We start from the raw sequence: 22,478 nt of genomic DNA on the forward strand, positions 1-22,478 counted from the left end.
CGTCCCCCAATTGCAAGCTCTCTCAAGCATTTCTCACTTCTTCTCTCTCATTACCTTAACCTTGACGAACTTTTTCGTCATAAATCCTTTCACAAAGGATTTATGGATGCAACTTCTGAGGGAATCATGAAGCCTATTTCTCTTTGCTGCTTGGATCACATCTTGAACGTGGTCGTAGTCCATCTTTTTATGTCGCATTGTGAATCCAGACTCGTTGTCACTGAAGATCATTACGTACCCTCGTTTCATGGGGTCATATCTCAACAGATCAAGGGAGTTCTTTAATAAAGTTTCTCCCTTTTGTAGCCATACAACCAACACCACATATCTGAATTCTATGGGTGAACTACATTTTTCAGCTGGTCTGCCAACACAACCAGGTATTGCCACCGGAATGTTAAGCTATCTGGATCTCTCATAACAGGATACCTACATTTCTGAATATCCAAGTATCTAAAAATAATCGTGGGATTGTTAATAGCTCCCTCTCAAACATAACATGTAAAAAAAAATATTATCTCAACATTCTCATGCATGTATCATGTGGTAGTATATCAAGTCTCATACCAAATAGTAACTCAATACCCATTTGGTTTAGCAAAATGTAAAAACCATTTTTCCGAACCACAACGATTCAACCACACTAGTCTCTTGGTTGTATATCCATATAAACCAAGTTAACTTATCAACCCGACATGTGTCATGAAAGCCTAGCAAGATGGCCATCCTTTAAGATACCCCATGGTTCACGATCTTAGTTAATCGAGGATTCTAAAGAATTCAAAAAACAGGTCACATAATTGGTACTATGACACATGAGTCAAGACATATGGGTATTTAAAAACTGTTCATAGATAAATGATACTTTCTCACACGTACATAAAATACTTTCCAGACCAAATGCTTTTCCTTATATAAAAAACTCTTGACTTGGAATATTTTCACAGACAATAGTTAGAAAAAAAAACCATGGTGGTTTAAATTAATTTTTCATAAATACTTAGTGGACCAAGCAAGACTGTGGGGTTTTCTCGAAGTCATATCCATGGACCTTGGTTTTTCAACATAAAAGGTTCAACCCACATCTCCATATGTTTTATTACTTCGAGTAGTTCAAACACTAGCACAAGGAGGCACAAAAACATAGGGTATTAAAAAACTGGCTCTTTCAAATATGTTAGCACCTATTTCAAACTGTATAAATTCAGGACGACCCTTCTCCAATAAATTTTTTTTTTCGTTATTTCCCTTGGATTTTTCTCTTTCAAATAATTTTTGTTTGAAACTAAACTCAAAACGGCAACTTGAAACTCAGTGTGGCTCTCAGATCATGTTGTTAATAATGAAAATAAAATCTTGACATTCATGTCACAAAAACAGTTTTTCATTGCAAAAAATAACACTTGCGTACCCTTCAATAAAATGACCACATCTTTCAAATCATAAGGTTTCATGAAATTATTTTTGTTTGAAAGTAGACTCAATTTGATGTGTTACATTCAAATATTACCCAAAAGTAAAATTATTTGCTTGGTGGAAAAATTCGTGGAACTCAATGTACAGTTCCTAAATTTTGCGGGTCAGAACTTGCACCACTCAGTGATGAATTCATAACTCTCAATTCCCCCAAGATCTTCCACTGAAATTTTGCAGGAAGATCGTACTCTTAAAAACACAACATATCACTACAGTATTCATTAGAGAAATACCTCATTCTCCTTTTCATATCAGTGCTCCAAAATGACAAAGAATACCCTATTCTATAGGTGCCTTTTAGATGCAGGACTCATGTGAATAAGCTTTCCCGAGGTTTGCCATATGACCACAAAGCCATTGGCTTTCGAATCTCTGATTCTCAACTCACAAAAACCGTGAAATAAAAGAGATATGTCAGCAAATGATCTAACTTTGATACCAATGAAACTTGGACTATGTAACTCGGGCAAGTTTATGCTGATTAAAATTTTTCTATTTTTTCTTTATTTTCACCACCCAGATTACTTACAGAACTGAGAAACAAAAAAAAATCCAAGAATCCCAAGGGCTTTCACTTAATGCCACTTTAACAATTCTTTTATCACACAATTAAAACTGCATAAACTTGATCTTGGGATCATGAAGAACATAATACTCATGGGAATAAAAGATCACAAGAAAGCATATAAGGAAGACGCCAGAGATCACCTCAACTAGGCTTAGAAAGTTATCCTCCAACTTCCTAAACCTAATCCCATCAAATATTGTAATATAAAAAAATTCTCAATTTGACTTTTTTTTTCCATAACCTTCTTACACAATATTTTTATTGAAACCAATCTTCTTTAAATTTCAAATCATACCAAAGTTTTCCATCTTGATTTGCAAGCCATGTTAGCTTGACCAACTTTTAGTAAATAAGGGTTGCCTTGAGTGGGGCGTGCACCCTTGGTGGTCTTCATGTGGTCCTCACTTCAATCAAGTCATGTGTAATTTTTATGGTAAGAGGGATGTTTCTTATTGAATGGGGTGCACCACCCTTAGGCGGGCCCCACTCAAATCCCCCATGTGGTTTAATTAATGGTGGGCCCATGTTCTATGGTGGGTGCCCATATGATTAGTTAATTATAAAATTCATAGTTTAATTTTTAGAAACGTTGAAATAAACTTTATTTTCTTTTGAATATTTAAATACTGAAAATTGATTTTTGCTGGATTTATAAATGCAATTTGTAAAAATAAAATGTTTAGAGATTCACAAAAATTCATATAATCAATCTAAAAATCATATATCCCAAAATAATTGAAACCAAATAATCTTTATGGGAATCGAATCCAACAAGGTCTATGAATTATAAAATCGCTAGAGCACTCCACCTTCTACTGTGAATTATAATGCACACTTGCTTTCTCAAATTGACCCAGCAGTTCTCATGACCCACCAGACCACCATCGGGGTCCATGATTGGACCACCAAAGTCGTCCAATTAGCAAGATGACACAATCCCAGTCTATGAACTACTGGTTCTCCCCTTGAGACGAACCAAGGTTATCTAGACCTGATGCAACCACAACTCTATGATGCATAGGGGTAATCTTGCACATGTATACGCTTCACTCTGAAAGGTGGTTCGCTTTCCCGATACAGCTATCATATGTTCATGCCGTGTGATGATTAAGTGATGAGGCTTTGGCCCTCGTCTCTAAAGGCCAACCATTACCCACAAGGGTCATATAGTCTCTCGGCTCACTCATTCGGGCAACTCTGACCTCATCAAGGGATAACCCACAAAACTCTCATCGGTTTAGTTCTATGCCCAAGTACCAAGGGTTTTCCAACTTGACTGGCCTAGCATGTCAAACCAAATCTGAATATCGGCAAATAGCATTTGTCTAGTATGGTCCATTAAAGACCATACTCCCACTGATTTTATGTTCTACTATTTCAATATATTAGTTATAAGCACTCATAAGGTTTTTAATGGACATAGAAACTCAACAAAATCCGTACAAGAGTAATTGTGGGAGACGAGACTCCTCTTTTATAGGAGTCGAGATTTGATCGACAATGCAATCGAGATCCCTACATAGATGGAGTCGAGATTCCTAGCTCTATGTAATCCAGATTCTAACTTATTTAGAATCAACCATTATGGAATCTAGATTCCTTCATTTATGGAATTGAAATTCCGACATATTTGGGATTGAGAGGGAACATGGAAACAGTACAGTCTGACTGCTATACATTGACCGACATGTCATACATGCGTGTTTACATTATTTGTATTATATTATTTCTAACATCTTGGAGTTGCAATCTCTCCATTGGATCAATGGAATGCACACTTAAAGAAATAAGTAGAGAACGTGGAACACGACTTTGATTTCTATTGGCCATTTCATGCCAATAAAAGATAACTTTACCATGTAGCATGAGACGAGGTGTCTTGCTTATTTCATGCTTTGAAAACTTCTAAACATCACTTCTCAGAAAATACAAAAAAGGAAAAAAAGAAGAAGGGTGGTGGTGGTGGGGGGGGAAGGGGTTTCAACAAGTGTTGAATCAAGATTCACCAATTACAGAATCAAGAATCAGTAAATATTGGAAACGAGATTCTAGGCTTCAAGGAACACCACTTTAATTACAATCTCTCCATTGGTTCAATACAATGCATACTTAAAGAATTGAGTAGAGAACGTAGAAAACCACCTCGATTTCTATTAGTCATTTCATATAAAAAAAGGTGACTACACCTCATAGCTTGAGATTGGGTGTGTTGCTCGAGTAATTTGATGCCTTGAAATTTTCTAAACATTATTTCACAGAAAAAAGAAAGAAAAAAGGGAAAAGAAAAGAGGGAACTGGTGGAATTCTGTTAATGAAATTTTGATAAATGTGGATACCGGTTTTAACAAGCGTAGAATCAAGATTAACCAATTACAGAATTGAGAATCAACAATATTAGAAATGAGATTCAATAAGTGTTGGAATTGAGATTCGTAACATAAGGAATTGAGATTCTACACTTCAAGGAAAGTGGTTCCATGATGATTCCTTTGTTTGGAATTTCCGAATCAGAGAGAGATTCAGGTAACTTTATATACTAAATTTTCTAACCCGAACCTAAGGTGATTTGCTTCCGCTGTATATAGCTTTTCTCAACTTGCAGACCCTCCCTTTCTCCCTTGAGAATAAAACGGTAATGCGATTATGCATCCTCTTGCAGATCTCCATGAAGAAAGGCATTTATCATATCTACATAAAACCCTTAACAACCAGACGAGCTATGTATTTCTTAATCAAACCATGGGGTTTGCGCTTCAGGATGTATACCACCTGTGTCCTACTACATGTTTTCCTTGTAGTCGATCAATGACATCCCAAGTTCACTGCTGATCAATTACATACCAAGTTGGTTGCTTCTCTAAGGCGATTATTTCTGCTTTCCATTGTGGATAGGTCAACACATCTGCAACTTTAGTCGGAACAAGAAGAAAGGAAGTAGAGCAAAGATATGGATGAAAGGAGGGTGAAATTAAAGTATAGGAAACAAATTTATTGATGGGATAAGAAATACAAGTCTTTCTTTCTTTTCTTGTGGCAATAGGTAAATCGAGTTGAGAAGGTCTAAAGGTAGAAAGGGGAGAAGTAAATAATAAGTCAAGAAGTTGCGGCTGATCGTTTACATCAGACTTTCCTTGTTCGTTTTTCGGGTGTACACTTTCAACTGTTTCTTGGTAGCTTCCTGGTTGGATTACTAGAACTATCTGTGATCACGAGAAGAGGAATAAGCTTGTCGGGTGACATCGAATCTCTCTAGGAACAAAGGTAGAGTATATTCTCAAAGAAGATAGCATCTTTTGAGGCAATTTTCTTTTTAGTTACTAGACAGAACATGTCCCTTATGAGAGTTCGAGTATCCTAGGAACACGTATCTAGTAGATTGGGGTGCTAATATATTCCTAGCCTTGCCCAGGGTAATGAACAAAGTAGACAATCAAAATTTTTATTATGGACATTTATTCCTATTAAGATGGATCTTACAACTTCCAACAATTGCCTACTTTTTAGTTCTGTCGCACCAGTTTGTTGTGGTGTGTAGGAACATGTTGTCTAAGTTTCTAGACCGTGTTCAAGAAAATAATTCTTTAATCCATTGTGTAGATACTCTTGTGCATTAATAGAATGGGAGAATTTGATTTGGGTCTCAAACTTGGTTTGAACCATTTTATGAAATATTTTAGCTATTGAGGTTACTTTGTCTCTACTTTTTATAAGATAGAACCAAGTATAATGAGAGTATTCATTGATGAATGAGAAAAAATACTGATATCTAAATACAAAAATAACTGGAGGAAGCCCCCAAACATTAAAATTAACAAAATGGAATGGTTTAGACCATGTATTTTCATTAGAAGAAAAATAGGTTCTACAATAGGTTTGGACAATTGATAGATCTGGCATTGTAACTGAGAAACATTCAAATCATCAAACTTATTTGGAAACAATAATTTTGAAGATTTTAGAGACATATGGCGTAAGGGGGTGTGCCACAAGAGTACATGCTCATATCTTCTAGACTCAAAATTGAGAGCAATAGAAGCACGTCCCATGTTGAATAGGTACATCCTATTTTTTTCACGGCCACGACCAATCATCTTTCTCGTTTTCAGGTCCTAAGAAACATAATATAGGAATACAATGTTACACTGCAATTCAGTTATTTTGTTAGGTTGCTTACGGAGAGAAGATTGGAATGAAAAGAAGGCACAGGTATTACAAAGAGTAAGAATGAGGCTCCTAGAGGTAGTTGGTCATGGATCCAACAACAAGTTTAAATCTAGATTTGGGATACACAGGGTTTCCATATGCATATGTAGCTAGTTGCTTTATTAGTGTCTTAGGGCTGAGTGAAGCATTGAGAGTGGTCAATTGGTGTTATATAGATTTTTGATGGCATGATCGCTTGCAACAGATACATTATGTGTGGCTGAATGCCCTCCCTCTCACTTGGTATTATATTGGCACTTTCATTCCTTGGCTTGGTATCAAGTGTGGATGCAAGCCCCAACAATCCTTTTGGTATGTCTCCTCCTCCCAGAATGGGAGCACTTGAGTTTCTCCTTTTCGACAAGAGAAAGTGAGGCATGGTTTGGTCATTTCACACCCACTTTTCCTTGCTTGTAACTTACTATAAAGGTTGATTGTTCAAGGCGGATGCTTGAGAATTGTCCTCAACACCCCACACATAATTATAAATTGCTTCATGAGAGGGCAATTTATCCTCCCCTCCCTTAGAACGTGGACTCTCTGAAATTCAAAGTTAGGATGTAGGCCGGTTAAGAAATCAAATATCCTCCGTGGATGGACCTGTTTTTTTTTTGCCATAAATGTTGGGATTAATATGCTAATAGTGGTCTAGTCCTTCCCACTTTTGCCTTAATATCCCAAAGTATTCTCTCACAATCATTTTCCCTTATTGCAAATTCGGTATTTTATGATGCAATCTGTAAATTCTAGCCATATCATCTCGTTGCAAGTATGTCTTGGCTACCACATATCGTATATCCTACACAATTCTAAGAAATAGTAGTCCCTTGCTATTATTTTACTGCATTGAATACAGAAGCCGTGCAATTAATTTCGAATTCTCACTTTCCATTCATCATGTAATGTAACCGTATTTTCTTTGGATTCTAATGAACATCTTGGCAAATTGCGGCTGTTCCATGTAGTTTGCCCCCTATAACTTAAATGTTGTGATCATCAATCCTAGATGATCAAGCGATTCCCAAGGAAATATTGTGTTTGATTTCAATCCTTTTTATTCTCTCTATCACTCAAAACTCTGTCTTTTGCCATGTACTAATTCCTTAGTTTTAATGCTAGCATAGAACCCCTTTTTTTTTTGTTTGTTTGGGCAAGAGGGGTATGGAATATATTTTTCTACTTTGAATGTGAAATATATTGATGTGTTTTTTGTGTGGGTAAAGCAAACAAAGTTAATTAGGTAGGGGGTTTTTGCTTGAAAGGAAAAGATTGGGTTAAACTTACTAATGCAGTCGAGATTATCGAGCTGGATTTTTTTTAGAGCGAGATTATCGAGTTGGATTTGTTTAAAGGAGATTATCAAGCTGGATATTTTTTTGACCAATCGGATCATGATCGGAAGAAGAAGAAATAAAAGATGATTTTATTAAAAAATTTCTTTGTCATTCAGATGGTGATCAGAAGAAGAAGAAATAAAAGATTATTTTATTAAAATTTTTCTTTTTTCATTTATTTTTTAAGTGAGTCCATTTATTTAAAATATGAATTTTTTTGTGGTGAGGTCTGTTGGAATGATATAGGATTGCTTGTTTAAATTGGGGTTAGTAGGTTAGGTAGGGTCCATAGGATAAGTACTTTTTTCTCTTTTTTTGTGGTGGTGTTAGTTTGGTAGTTTGCTGTTATTAGGAATAAGTTATTCTTTTGGTTACGTGGTTCTCCAAGAGACAGGCATAGTATCGGTATAAAGAAGGAGTCTATTGTAAACAAATGGTTTTTTTTTTATTAAGTGGATAATATAGTTATTATTTAGAGAGAGAGAGAGAGCATGCTTGGCTTTTGTTTCTTTTCTTCTTCTCTTGTTGATGGTGCGTGGTGGGGATCTCAGATCCCCGTGTTTGTTTCTTTTTCTGGTAGTTTTCTTTTTGATTTTTATTTCTCTCTAAAACGTGGCTGATTTGCCAGTTATTGGCGGTCGGTAATTTTCAACTGCGTCAGGTGGTATTAGAATGTTAGACGATTCTTGTGGATTGTGGCGTTTGTTGATAGGCATTGTGGCTTGTGGACATGGTCTATGGCCAAGTACCAAGAATGAACCCATCCAACGAGAGTGAGACATCGGATACACTGAGATAGAAGACTTGAGAAGGCAAGTTGAAGAATTGACCGATCCCCAACAGATGCATGTTATGCCAGAGTGAGGAGGAATCTAATCCCCACTTATTCATTCATTGCGACTTCTCCTACGAACTTTGGGGCAAAGTCTTGCAACTCTTTGGCATCGAATGGGTCACCTCTCCTACTGTCAAAGCATTCATCTCTTATGATCTAGATTCTCAATGGCCGAAGGATGGGAGAGTATTGTGGAAGGCCACCATAGCGGCAACTGTATGGACCATCTGGGTGGAAAGAAATACTAGAATCTTTCAAGGTTTAAAACTCCAAACCTCAACACTCCTACACAAGGCAACTTCCATGGCCACTTTCTGGGCCTCAAATCACAAGGTCATCTTGGGCATACCAAGGAGTTTTTTCATCCCTCAATAGAAAAATATCCTCCATCATCAACCACGAAAGGCACCAAGACCAACAACTGGCAACCACCACCAGAAGGCTGCATCCAGCTAAATTTCGATGGTTGTTCCCTTGGGAATCCTGGCCCGGCAGGGGCTGGGGGGATCTTTAGAGACCATCATTGTAATATACTCCTAACATTTTCAGAGCATCTTGGCATCAAGGATGCCCATAACGCAGAAGCCTTGGCCCTCCTACAAGGCCTGAAAAGTTTCAATCACTCTTGGGGCTTACACCTAATAATTGAAGGAGATTCAAAAAATGTCCTCTCATGGGCAAGTAGGGCTACCTCTCCTCCATGGTACCTAACCCCTATCTTTGATGAAATTGACCACATTTGCAGGGATATGAATGTCTCTTGGAGGCATATATGGAGGATGTCCAACGAGTTCGCAGATCTCTTGGCAAAAGAGGGAGCTAGAATGCAAGTAGAAGATCAAGCCGGGTTCGACTCCTTTTTTGCTCAGGACCTTTGGCACATATCATAAACACAGTGTACTTTTTGGCAATTTTAAGCATGCTGTAACTTTTGAAAGGTTCATGTAAATCCTTGCTATCAGGCGGTATCTATAAGCCCCTCTTGTACATGTTATGCTGACAAATTTTTTATCGAGTCACCCCTAGCGGGTGAATTTGGACTCACAAATACTTGTATACAACACTTATCAGTAATACAATGTTAACAAAAGAAAAAGTTGAGGCATTGACTTGGTGCAAAACGCATTAGCAACAGACTATAGTGGTGGTAGGGAATGGGACACTGTCTTTGAGAACCCGTTCTATGTGCACGCTCTGCGTCGGGAGCCCCATGTTCGAGAGAATAAATCATGGGATTCAGTTGATCTACATATTTGAAAGGGAACGAGGGTGATTTCTACATTGATTGAATAGAAAATCAGCAAGTTGTAGATTGGAATCTGCCGCCAATTTTGGATACATACTTAGATGAAGATGAAGATCTTGTAAGAGATCTAGTCTGTAATGATGACCAAGTTTACGTGATTAAACCAACATTTGACGAAGAAAAAGATGAAGGCCTCAAAGGAGAATGAATAGGGGAAATTGGTTCGACCATTGAATCTAGTTCTATTCTCAAAGTTGCATACGTGGTGTGCCCTAAGGTTAAGCCTAAGGAATTTCAACATGTTTATATGGCTGAACAGACTCTATCGACATACAACGACCCTTTTCTCGTGGGCTTCTCATTTTCACTAAAGAAAAAAGGGAGATGATCTTGTTGGAAATATGAGATTGGTGATGTACCACAGCTTCAAGCCCCAGAAGAAAGAAAAATATCCTAAGATTTTAAGCTCAGTTCTGATACCATATTAAGGTTGAGGGATAGGAGGGAGAGAAATATTCAAGCCCACGATTGGGTAAAATTCTTTCAGGCAATGTGTCGTATATATGGCCTCTAATAGAGCATAATGGAGAACCAGGATTCATGTAGCCGACCCCAATTAATTTAAAAAAGGTTAAAACGATGATGATAAATGTGTCATATATATACACATGTATACTTATGGGAGTTAACGATATAGGACAGCATACATATATATATATATATATATATATATATATATATATATATATATATATATATATATACACACACACACACACACACACACACATATACATATAATATGTGTGTGCATATAATATATATATATATATATATATATCCAAGATATAGTAGGATATTATACAAATTTAGCACAAATTTGGGTTTCCAAAAGGGTATAGATTCTTGGTAATGCGCATGAGGGTCATGCCACTTGCAATCCACCTAACTTTTATGAAACAATGAGTGACATGTGTGTGTCCCAGGATCCTGAGCCACCAGCCTAGGAGAAGTAACTGAATTAGGAGATCCGAACTCTTTAGCTTCTTAAGAGAGTTCTATGAGCAGATTGAAGACGGATCCTTGCATGAACCCTGTTCCTACCAAGAGGGCATATTCGATCTAGAAAAGAACTAGTAGGAAGAAACCAAAGTAGATGAACTAAACTTCATTAAATATAACCATGTTTGGGATCTAGTCACCCTACCTCATGATTGAAATCTGATGTAAATTTTTTCATAGGAAAAAGGTGAATGCAGAAGGGAAGTTAAAAAAGTATACAACCAGATTAGTTGCGAAGGGGTACTTAGAAAGAAGGGATTGACTATGATGAGACCTTCTTCCTAGTAGCTAAGTTCCTACTCATTGGGATCTTGATAGTCAAAAGCAGCCCATTTCGACTTCGCGCTCCACCAGAGAGATGTAAAGATGGCATTTTTAAATGGGGAAGTAGAAGAAGAAATTTACATAAAGAAGCCAAAGGTTTTCATAGAAAAGGGTAAAGAAAGCTTAATATGCAAACTTAAGAAATCCCTTTATGGCCTAAAACAAGCGTCGTAGCAGTTGTACATAAAGTTTCAAGAGATCTTGTGAAAAGCTGGTTTTGTGACTAACCAGGAGGATTATTGCATCTATGTCAAGGTCAATGTGAGTGATGTAGTGTTCATCTCCCTGTATGTTGATGACATGCCAATTGCTAATAGTTCAATGACTCTTGTTTTGAAAACAAAAGCTTTCATATCTCAGCACTTTAATATAAAGGATCTTGGAGAGGTTTTGTATGTACTCGATATCAAGATAACTAAAAATAGAAGAGACAGAACCATTCAGCTGTCACATGAGACATATTGCAAGAAAATATTGGAAGTATTTGTGATGGATAATTGTAATCCCATATTGACCCCTATTAATAAAAAGACTAGTCAAGCCTAGCCATGTGTCCCACAAGTTCAAAAGGAAAAGAGCCATGTATATAAATACATTACAGATGTGCAGTTGGGTTGCTAATGTATGCTATGCTAGGGACGAGACCGGATTGACTCAATCTTTTGCTATGAGTTAGTAGGTTCTAAAGTAATCTAGGCATGGAGAACTGGAAATAGATAAAACGAGTATTGCGATAGTTAAAGGGGACTGTTAATCTTGCACTCACATATGGAGGAATCTCTGATATTTAGGCATAGAGATATTCAGATGCAAACTATTGGGGTGATCCAAATAAGAAGTCCACATGTAGGTATATCTTCACTCTTACCAGTGGAGATGTTTCTTGGTGCTGAAAGAAACATGACATGGTTGCAATCTCAACTATGGAGTGAAAGTATGTGGCTTATGGTCTCCCAACGAAAGAAGTAGTTTGGTTAAAGAAGTTTTAGAATCAGCTCAGATTCAATCTCGTGAGATGTCCATGCATAAGGATCTTCTATGATAACAAGACAACGATGTCTAATGGGCAACGATTTCACAAGAAATCAAGGCATATAAAACTGGACTACTACTACGTTGCAATGAGATTCGAGCAAAAGAGACCGAGGTCTTTTATCTCCCAATAGAGGCTATGTTTACAAATCCTTTGATAAAAGGATTAGTGAAAAATGTGTTTGCCAAGCATCTACCTGCGATGGACTTGAAGTGATTGCATGGCCTTCAAAGGCCAAATGGGAGATATTGGGTTTTGTAGAGCTTGAAAATAAAATAATTTAGAGTATTTTGTACACTACAATTCAATTGTATTGCGGTTGATTGACCTAGGATTGGGCAATATAGGGCTTTGGTCATATCCAAAACCCTTACCCCTGAGCATGTGGTACTACCATTGAGTGGTTGTTGTGGGTTATCCTTTGTTGAGGTCGAAAAGATGCCCAGGGATAATATTTATTGGCCAGAAGAGGTATATGGTCTCCTATTTGAGGAAGGATTTGTGAAAGCAAGAGCCAAATACTCAACATAATTCCACACAATGTATACATATGACAACCGTATTTGGGGAAGCAACCTTATATAGAAGGATACATGTACATATGCATAGAGAGAGTGCCTTCTTGTCTAATAGTTATGTGTGCATTTGACTTGCTCTTGGCGAGGAACTTGTAATCCATATACCGGGACAATGGTTCTATTGTTTATTGACTAACTTTGACGGATCAATCATGAGCCCATGCTTTTGATCGTGGGTCATGGATTCAATTGGTTAGTTTAAGAAGATAGTAGGGTATCATAGGTCATGGCACGGGTGGAGTGCCATGATATTCACTTGTTATTTGACTTATAAGGTACCTATCCACTTCTAGATTGTATTTCTGTTAGTTTTTTTATGGAAATCCAGAAACATTGTTTTCAATTGAAAAAATGTTCTTGTGATCTTTGGGGATTTTTTTAGAAATTTAAAAATGAATTTTAAATGTGTAAAAATCCCAAATGGGTATTTCTATATTTTTTAAAATGAGGGAATTTTTGGGAATTCAATTATTAGTGGGACCATGTGGGGGGCTTACGGCCCATCCCCAACACATGTGGGGCCCACATTGGGGCATCATGTCAAGCCCACGAGGGCCCACATGGCCCATTAAGTGTGATGCCCACTTTTTTTTTTTAAAAGAAAAAATGTAACATTTTGGTTAATTTTTTTTTAAAGATTATCGTACTGATTTTCTTAATAACTATACAGGGCCTAATTATCTCTTTCTAGGAGAATAGGATTCCTAATTTATCTTGGATTGTTCTAAAATAAGGTTTAACTAGTCAAAGTTCTAAATGGATTAGAAGTGCATATGGGTCAAATCTTAGGGGATAAGTTTATTAAATATCCTCTCTGAATCATGATGACTAATCTCAAAGATTGATGGCTCAGATTTAATATTCTCTCACCTCACAGATCTCCTAATAATCCTAGATATTGTTGAACTCTCTTTCATTTCTCTCTAAGTCCTCTCTCTTTTCTCTCCCAAAAGGTGGCATTCCACCCATAAGAGTTGATGTTGCACACATCTCAAAAAGAGAGGCCAAGGGGAGGGCACGCCCAACCCTAGGCTAGGGGACGTGCCTTTGTGGCATGCTGAGGTTTAAAAATGGTTTCTTTGTAGAAAACCTTTCTGTTGCCCTAGCTCTCTTGCCCCATTAAAATAAAAGAGGGAGTTCTAGAATTGCTTCCTAGTTCAAATTGGTGGTTTCAGCAGGTTCTATGATTCAATGCACTATTGATCAGCTGTGGGTGTGCTAGAACCCTAAGAAAATTCCAATAACTCTTCTCTTATTTATTTACATTTAGTTGATGTTGTTTTTTGTCTTATTTTTTCTTCCTAGAATCTTAGTATTGTATTTAGTTTGAATAAAAATTATTTTGGAAGTGAGTTATAAAGATTTTGGACTACAATAATTTAACAAAAAGTATAGAATGAGACTATTTACTTTTTGTACAAGGTGGTCACAATTAGTCTTGACCATTGGATGTGATATTAAGTGGCTGCATTTATTCCATTGACCAAGCTCAAACTTCAAAAGAAATTTTCTCGAAACTTTGTGACACACCTAAGCTATCGAATTTCACATTGGATGGGTGCAAGTAATTGTGCTCACTTTGTATCAAAGGTAAATGGTCTCATTGTATACAATCCCATAATTTAAATGTGTTATATTTGTGGCATCTATAAGTAGAGTTTCCAGCAATTAATAAAAGAAAAGAACGAAAATTTCTGAATTTACAGCCTGAAATTCATTTAGGGCCCTCTTAAGTATCTAGATATAATTTATGGTTATGTCGTTGCTTTAAAGTCTTGCTCCAAGGTGCTGTCAACGTTAGTTGCCAAGTGTAGCAGAGTATGAATCCCTGCCCGTTGCATTTTTGATGGATTGTAAAGTATTATGTCGATCATTTCTCTTTGGTAGTCTGGCCTTTGAAGAGAAACAATTCATCTCTGTTTCCGTAATGCATTATCTCATTGTAATCACAATTTTTGAGACAATAATGATGATTTTTTTTTTCCTTCTTTTTGTGTTTTTTTTGTTCTCATTATTTTAATGCTAAACTCTATATCTGTAGGGAGCCGGGCACACAGCTCCCGAGTATAAGCCCAAAGAATGCGTTGCAATGTTAAAGAGGTGGATCTCAAATGAGCCATTGTAAATTATCAGTATAACTGCCTTCATTTTTAAGAGATTGTGTAATTTATGAGAGGTTCAAACTGTGTCTTAATGTGCTGAAGGCTTGTATGATTTGTATGTAGGAAGTGATCTTGTGTATTGTACATGAAATAAATTAATTTTCAATGAAATAATTGTCTATTGCATTTAATTTGAAATAATATATAAAATATTGGCGCAACAACTTACATTTTAGATCTCATCATGGTCATGTAGTGACAATCCTTTGGCTTCCAGTTCATGTGAACTGCACATTCCATCCAACTTTTGGGGAGCTGAATTCTACTGTTCTTGGGTGCTCACAAACCTTGCTCCTGCAGTAACTGTGAATTAACTAATATTCCATTAGGTAATAAGACCATTTCGATATCGTAACTTAAGATTTTACATATTTTATGAACTAGTAGCTTGACATAGAATTGGGACTTAAAGACGAGCCTTACTCATCCAGACCTAATCTTTAGTGTTTTCGGTCTCCTGCCTTTTCCATGATTGCTTTGGTTAAAGGAAAAAGCTTATATAAGGGTGAGTCCCTAAACAATCAAATTAAGGCGCACCTCAAAAATTCACTAGAAAATGACATGTTTTAATACCTAAAAATCCTCAAATCGATCATCTCTACTTCAAGATCTATGAAAATGAGAAAAATAGATTTTGAGTCTCAAAGATAGTGCATCTCATGGTGCATTTACTTAACCATCAATTTTCAAGATTTTCAAGCGTTCATGAATCTGCTTGAACTATGCTATATTAATTATGAAATTTAATAATTAGAGACAAAAAATAAATTTTCAGCCATCACGAGGAATTCTGATACTGAAACATGTTTTGGTACTATTTGAAGGTGCTCCTTTGATTGTTTAGGGTTTCAGCCTTAATAAAAAAAACACACCCTTTAAAAAGGAACACCTTCCAAACACTCCCTTTATAAAGGTGCTTTGTATTAAGGCTGAGGCTCTAAACAAGGGAGCACTTTCAAATAGTATTGAAACATGTTGTTTTAGCATCATAAATCTTTTTGATGGCTGAAAATTTATACATTATAAGATGCACTATTTTCAAGACTTGCAATCTATTTTTTTATCATGTCTGTATATCTTGAGGTCAAGATGATCGAATTAAGGGTTTTTAGCATTAAAAAAACTTTTTCTAGCGAATGTTTGAGATCTGCCTTAATTTGATTGTTCAGGGCATCACCCATATGTAAACGTTTTCCTTGGTTCAAAGCTCAAAATAAGCCTTGCTCTATTTCTTTCTGTCCATTTCAACTTTTTGACGTGTTCAGTAAGTACCAATCTAGAAATATTGGGAACCTAGGAATATGAAATCTGGAACTTGGATACCTGATATCAGAAACCTGGAATGGCAAAGCCCTTGTTTGGTAATCTAAGATTTGCGTATCGCTTGTTTGATTAAACCTGGGAAACTGGAAATTAACCTATTTTAACCTTTCATTCGAATACATTACGATGGGTTGATATACGTTCAATGAAGGAACTTCAAAAATCATGTATCTTCCACAGTAGTACTAATAAAAGGGCGTGGTTTGCCTAAGGTTGCAGCCTTAAACAACTAAATAAAGGTGCTCTTCCAAATTTTATCACAAATATAATTTTGGTGTCAAAATTACTTAGAATAACTTGAGAATCTATTTTAATCTCTAATTATATAAAATTTTAAACTCCAAAAATGGTCCAAATCCAGTAAATCTATAAATACATGAAAATCTAAAAAATAGATGGTCCAGATCATGTGTTGTAAGATATATTATTTTTGTTACTCAAAATATGTTTTCTTTACATATTCATACATTTCGATGTAGAGATGACCAACTAGATGGTTTTTCAACATCAAAACAACCTTTTATAACGGATTTTTGAGGTGCATCTTAATTCAACATTTTAAAGTTGCAACGTTATATAAACTTTTTCCCTAATAAAATGAACGGTTTATGTCAAAAAAATTGATAGACAGCTTTGCAATATATGCTATTTGATTTATTCATTTTCTTTATTGGTGTATTTCATTTTTCTGTCATAGCCCATCTATAATAGTACATGCTCTTATAATTACGGAGACATGGTTTACTGATTTTTTTTTACTCTCCTGTGACATGCGTGCTCGAATATCCTCCTTTCCTCCCACAATTAGTTAGTCTAAGAACCGGTTTTCTTTTCTAATTGCAAGCTTGAACTGGATGAGATATGGAATAATTTTTCTCTAAATAGATACTCCCAAACGAAGTAAGATATATTTTCATATATATCTTATGCATTTTTTTCATCTCCCAACTATCCAATCTGAATGGATGGCTAATATGGCCGCAATCATAGTGTCATGCCTATATACTGGTCTATTTATAATGTTTTCTAGAAAATATTTTGACATCAAATTCGAGCGTCCACTCTCTTAAACTCGCACCGGCAAAAAATATTAAAAAAATATATTCTTGATAAATAAAATAACCAGAATAATAAATAAAATAACCAAACTACCCCTAAAAGTTTTAGTGGTATTTTTTTCATTTTATTATTTCAAAAATATTTTTAATATTTTCTTTAGGTGTATCCCATTGAGATGACGATGCGTAATTTGCATATTTATATGATTTATGAAAATAAAATTTTTATATAGAGTTGAGGCTCTAAACAATCAAATTAAAGCCCACCTCAAAAATTTCAATGGAAGATGTTGTTTTGATGCCCAAATATCCGCAAATTGATCATCTCGATATCAAGATATATGGACATGATAAAAAAAAAAAAATGGATTTCAAGTTTAGAAAATAGTGCATCTTGTAACATATTTTTCGAGTGTCAATTTTTAAGATTTTCAAGTTTTCAAATATCTGCCCGATCTACACTATTTCTTAAGTTTTAAATTTTATAATTAAAGATAAAAATATATTTTATGGCTATCACAAAGATTTCCAATACTAAAACCACATTTCTCGACACTATTTGAAGGTGTGCTTTACTCAGATTGTTTAGAGCTTCGGCTCTATATATACCTCACCCTTTATAAAAAGTTTTAAAAAAAAATACTCTGAGAAGACAAATCTGTAACACATGGTTAGTGGCTCACTTGTAACATTTTGAGAAGATACCTAGGCCATTTTCATCTTAGGGTTTTCGGCGTGAGGTGTCAACGAGTTACGCAGGCTTGAAACTCGAGGTGGATTTTACAACCATGCCACTTGACCTCAGGGTTTTCTCAGTTTGAAAATTTTAACCCTGGCAATTTCTTTGATTTCTTTAGGGGTTTCTTTGGGCTGTCTATAGGAAAGTTTTCTATAGGATGAGACTTGTTTGTTCAATTCCGAATAGAGATGCGAGGCAGCAATGTGGCAATCGCGACAAACACGCTAATCATCATATACGGGTGTCCAAGCTCCTTCATTTTAGAAAATGTTTTAGAAATTTTGAAAGTAGGGGGAGCTTTGAAATAGAACTTGGAGCAGGGTCAGGTTACGATTTTAACAAAAAAAATTAAAGTTTTTAAAAACACAAGACATATAATGAAAATTTTGAAAAGAGGAAGATATTTCAAAAAACAGGGTTGGTTAGCAATTTTAACCCTTGCAACCAAAGAGCCTTCAAAGCAGTTTAGCGTCATACAACAATGGACGCTACACTCGACCTTTTAAGTCATGCGGGGATAAACAATACCTGTTTCGACTCTTTTATGTTGCATGAGTTTGACGTTGAACTGGATAACCTGACATTTTACGTCATACAGGGCTAGACGTTACCTGTCTCGGCTCTTTTACTTCGCACGAGTTTGACGTATTAGCTCGATCTTTTAACGTCGCACGAGTTTGACGTGTTAGCTTGTTTTTTTAACGTTGCACGAGTTTGACATGTTAGCTCGGCTTTTTAACATCGCACGAGTTTGATGTGTTAGCTCGGTTTTTTAACATTGCACGAGTTTGACGTGTTAGCTCAGTTTTTTAACATCGCACGAGTTTGACGTGTTAGCTCGGTTTTTTAACTACGCACGAGTTTGACATGTTAGCTCGGCTTTTTAACGTCGCACGAGTTTGATTTATTAGCTCGGCTTTTTAACATCACATGAGTTTGACATGTTAGCTCAGGTTTTTAACGTCGCACGAGTTTGACGTGTTAGCTCGGTTTTTTAACATCACAAGAGTTTGACGATCTCAATCTTGGTTGGCAGTTTAGGCTCATGCCACCGTAGAGCAAAATATTTTTTTGAAATTGGTTGGCAGTTTAGACTCATGCCATCGAGGAGTAAAAGATTTTGAAGTCAGTTGGCAGTTTAGGCTCATGCCATTGAGGAGCAAAAGAGTTTGGAGTCGGTTGGCAGTTTAAGCTCATGCCACCAACGAGCAGAAGATTTTGAAATCAGTTGGCAGTTTAGGCTCACGCCACCAAGGAGCATATGGAATTTTTTGAATTTTTTTTTTATTTGAAAAGGTTGGTCTAATTGAAAAGAAAAAAAAAAAAAAAATTTTTTGGCAAAAATATTTGGGCGACACGAGGCATGTCGCCCTCACAGGCTGGGCGGCACCAGGTGTGTTGCCCATTTCAATTTTTTTTTTTTCATTTTTTCTATTTTTTTTTTTTTATATATATATATATATATATATAATGGTATGACAGGGCGACACCAGGTGTGTCGCTCAAAAAGAGTTGTTACCCCTGTTGTGAGATCTTTCTCAACTTTGCCCCTGTTGTTGGGAGTTTGAAATTTTTTATTTTGGGAAAAGATAAGGCTAGCTCGCTTGCACATCCCATTGAGCTGCGCCCAACGGTCGTGATAAAAAAATTTGAAATCGATGGTCAAGATGGCTTAGCCGCCCTCTCTCTTTTTTTAATGGGGCACTGACACATCCGCTGACACATGATTAATGTTAGCCTCTCTCTCCTATTCTCACTCTCTTCACGGACTTCCTTCTCTCTCTTCACAGACCTCTCTCCTATTCTCTCTCTCTCTTCACGGACCTCCCTCGCTCTCTCTTTGTGGACCTCCCTCTCTCTATGTTCAGCAGTAGCGATGGACGCGATGCAGCAATAGCGATGGATGCGATGGCAGTGATGAAGCAGCCATTGAAGCCCCTGGGCTTGAGCATTGCCTCTCTCTCTTTATCAGTCATTGAAGCCCTCTCATCCCACACAGAGGGATGGACACCTCTCGCTATAGCTACAACAGCAGTAGCGCATCCCTCTCTCTCTGTCTATATGCAGCCATTGAAGCCCTGAGCTTAGGCATCTCTCTCTTTTTAGTAACTATTGAAGCCCTCTGAGCCCACACAGAAATTAAAGCCCTCTCATCCCTCACCATTAGCAACTATTGAAGCTCTCTCGCTAGCTTAAAAAAACCCTGGCTGGCCTCCCAACTGTAGCCCACCCCATCTCTAAAGGTATTCTCTCTCGCTCTCTGTATTTCACTCAGTCAAATACAATCTACTGTCTACAATTTCCATTGATTTGGGGTTGATTGGGGTTTTTAGACAAAACCATGAGGACTGCAGGCATCTTTATATTGGATGATTTGCAAATGCGTCAGATCCTTTCGCATCTCTGTTTTGATAATTTGGTGTTATGATAATTTGGCAAAATGTTGATAATTTCTTATTTACATGTTTAAGTCAAAATTAGGTCCATTACACACGAGCAGTAAATATTGTTACAGCACACCATGCTACTTACTCATTTTGTGTTAAACAAATAAAAAAGAATGCCAAATTCGTTCTATAGAACTGATCTAAGATCAATTCTATGAAAAAATTCGATTGAGAACAAGCTCTAGTGTGACTAGTTGAAATCAGATGACTCGAGTTGTTTGGCTGAGGTTTTCCATTGAAGAAGTCTCCTAGCTTCCTTACTTCCATATCTTTCTTTTTCTTTTTTCTCATGTATCTTTACGGGTATTAAAAATTGAGAGCATCATGGTTCTTGACTCCATTGTGGTGAATGGATGTTCATGCACTTCCAGTTTTGTAAAATGTAATTGGTGGTAATGGTAATCTTACATTGCATTGTGAGGTAAAAGATACCCAATAAAGATATCTTGTAGATGCAAATATCTGTGAATATATGTCTTTGTATATGCTCTTCCTCGTCCATAGCTACCTTATTCCCTAAATGAATATTACATGAATGTGGCATAAAATATTGGCTGAATTTTGTTAGAAATGTGCTCGTTTGGGAACACAGGATAGGACTGTTTAATGGCTTACCAATTCTTTAGTAACAATGGAAACAAAAATGGATTCCATTGAAGGGGAATGAGTATCAGGATACTTGTATAATATTTGTAATTACCATCAGTACTTTTTTAGGATAGGATGGCTGATGTTTAAATTTGTATCGAACTACAATTGCGGAAATGTTACTTGCGGCCTGATGAATGCATGCTGCTAGTGGCCGGTACAAAATTACAAATTAACATGTTACTTGTGGCCTGATGACTGCACGATTAGTATTATTAAAATTGAAATAAATTGAGTTTCTTATTTCTGTTCAATACCTTCATGTGGCATCTGATGCACCATATAATGAATCACTTACTCTTGGAAATTAGAATACATCTGATGCAAACATTTATTTATTTTTCAATTGTCTTTCTCTCCCATTTTCTTTCCCTTTTTGCTTGTTTGTTGCAGTTTTGTTTTTGGCCATTGGGTTTTTTCGCCCCTGTTGCATTGAGTTTATATCACAAGTATGTAGTATCTATTTGTCACAATTTTATCTTCCTCTTACAACGCTAAGGACAAAACACGTCATAAGCTTTGGACCCATAAGAAGGCCGCAGATGTGAGTTGATGGTAAGAAGCAATTGTTTAGAAGTCATGTTTGCAAGTTCATTTTGAAACATTTGTATATGCGTGTAAGTTCATATTTGTAATTTCATTTGGAACACTATTGTCACTCATCAAAATGTGTCTCAGGCAGAGAGGACAAATTCATATGGAACAACTTCAAAGGAGGGGCTATGTTGCTGTTTTTTTTTTTTTTTTTTGAAAAGTTGTTGTTAAACTATTGGCATTATTGATGTAGGTTTTATGCATTTCACTCAAAAAAAAGATATAGGTTGTATGCCATTGTACTCTTTTCACTTCTTTTTGGGTTGTTAGGTGATATGTAAGGTGATTGGGTACAAGGAACGAACCATTATTTGATAATGGCCAGGACTACTGAATTTTATATGAGCAATTTTGTTATTGAATGGACTACCCCATTTGGCAGGTAGTTGATGAATTGTATGTAATATTATAGTTATCAAATGCAATGTATTATCACTATGGCAATAATTTGTCAACCTGTTTCTTGAAAGGTGTTTAGATGAATAGAATGTAATTCAAATTGTTAGCAGATGCTATATATTATCACAAGAGCACGTCTCGCCAATTGTGAGTCTTTCAATTTGTTAAATATACAATCTCCAGGTCAAGATGATTAACTATAGGGTTTTGATATCTGAAAAACCTTTCAAATAGATTTTTCAAGCGTGCCTTACTTCTACAATATAAGGTTGGCACCTTATATAAACTTTTCCTGCTCTTGGCTGCTAAACTATAAGCCCAAGCTACATGAATTTCTCTAGCTAAAATGAATAAGGAGTTTTTCTTGCATTTTTCATCAAATTTCCATGCTCATTTCATTGAAATCACCCACATATCCCTCAAAGGTGGGATGTCTAGATCCTCCTTTT

The 22,478-nt window shown here is 36.3% G+C and overlaps 1 protein-coding gene and 1 long non-coding RNA gene across 10 annotated transcripts in view; both read left to right on the plus strand.

Annotated features, from left to right (window-relative positions):
• Window positions 1-14,952, plus strand: part of LOC18445766 (serine carboxypeptidase-like 7) — a 61,536-nt gene extending 46,584 nt beyond the window's left edge. For all 8 annotated transcript variants that reach the window (XR_016050441.1, XR_016050440.1, XR_016050444.1 and 5 more), the window contains one exon: window positions 14,701-14,952. Coding sequence is in view for 5 of the 8 variants with exons in the window: in XM_011629321.3 (XP_011627623.2) it covers window positions 14,701-14,784 (84 nt within the window). In the remaining 3 variants the exon portion in view is untranslated. The remainder of the gene's footprint in view (window positions 1-14,700) is intronic.
• Window positions 14,953-19,659: 4,707 nt separating this feature from the next.
• On the plus strand, window positions 19,660-22,074 carry LOC110008234 (uncharacterized). Of its 2 annotated transcripts, XR_016050447.1 has the most exons (3): window positions 19,665-20,184; window positions 21,430-21,591; window positions 21,715-22,074. It is a non-coding gene; the product is annotated as an uncharacterized LOC110008234 (long non-coding RNA). The 2 variants fall into 2 exon arrangements; XR_016050446.1 differs by lacking the exon at window positions 21,430-21,591 and having other exon boundaries at window positions 19,660-20,184.
• Window positions 22,075-22,478: the final 404 nt, after the last annotated feature.

This window comes from Amborella trichopoda, chromosome 2 (assembly GCF_054954075.1).
Source record: "Amborella trichopoda isolate Santa Cruz 75 chromosome 2, AtrichopodaSantaCruz75HAP2 v2.0, whole genome shotgun sequence".
Lineage (NCBI taxonomy): Eukaryota > Viridiplantae > Streptophyta > Magnoliopsida > Amborellales > Amborellaceae > Amborella > Amborella trichopoda.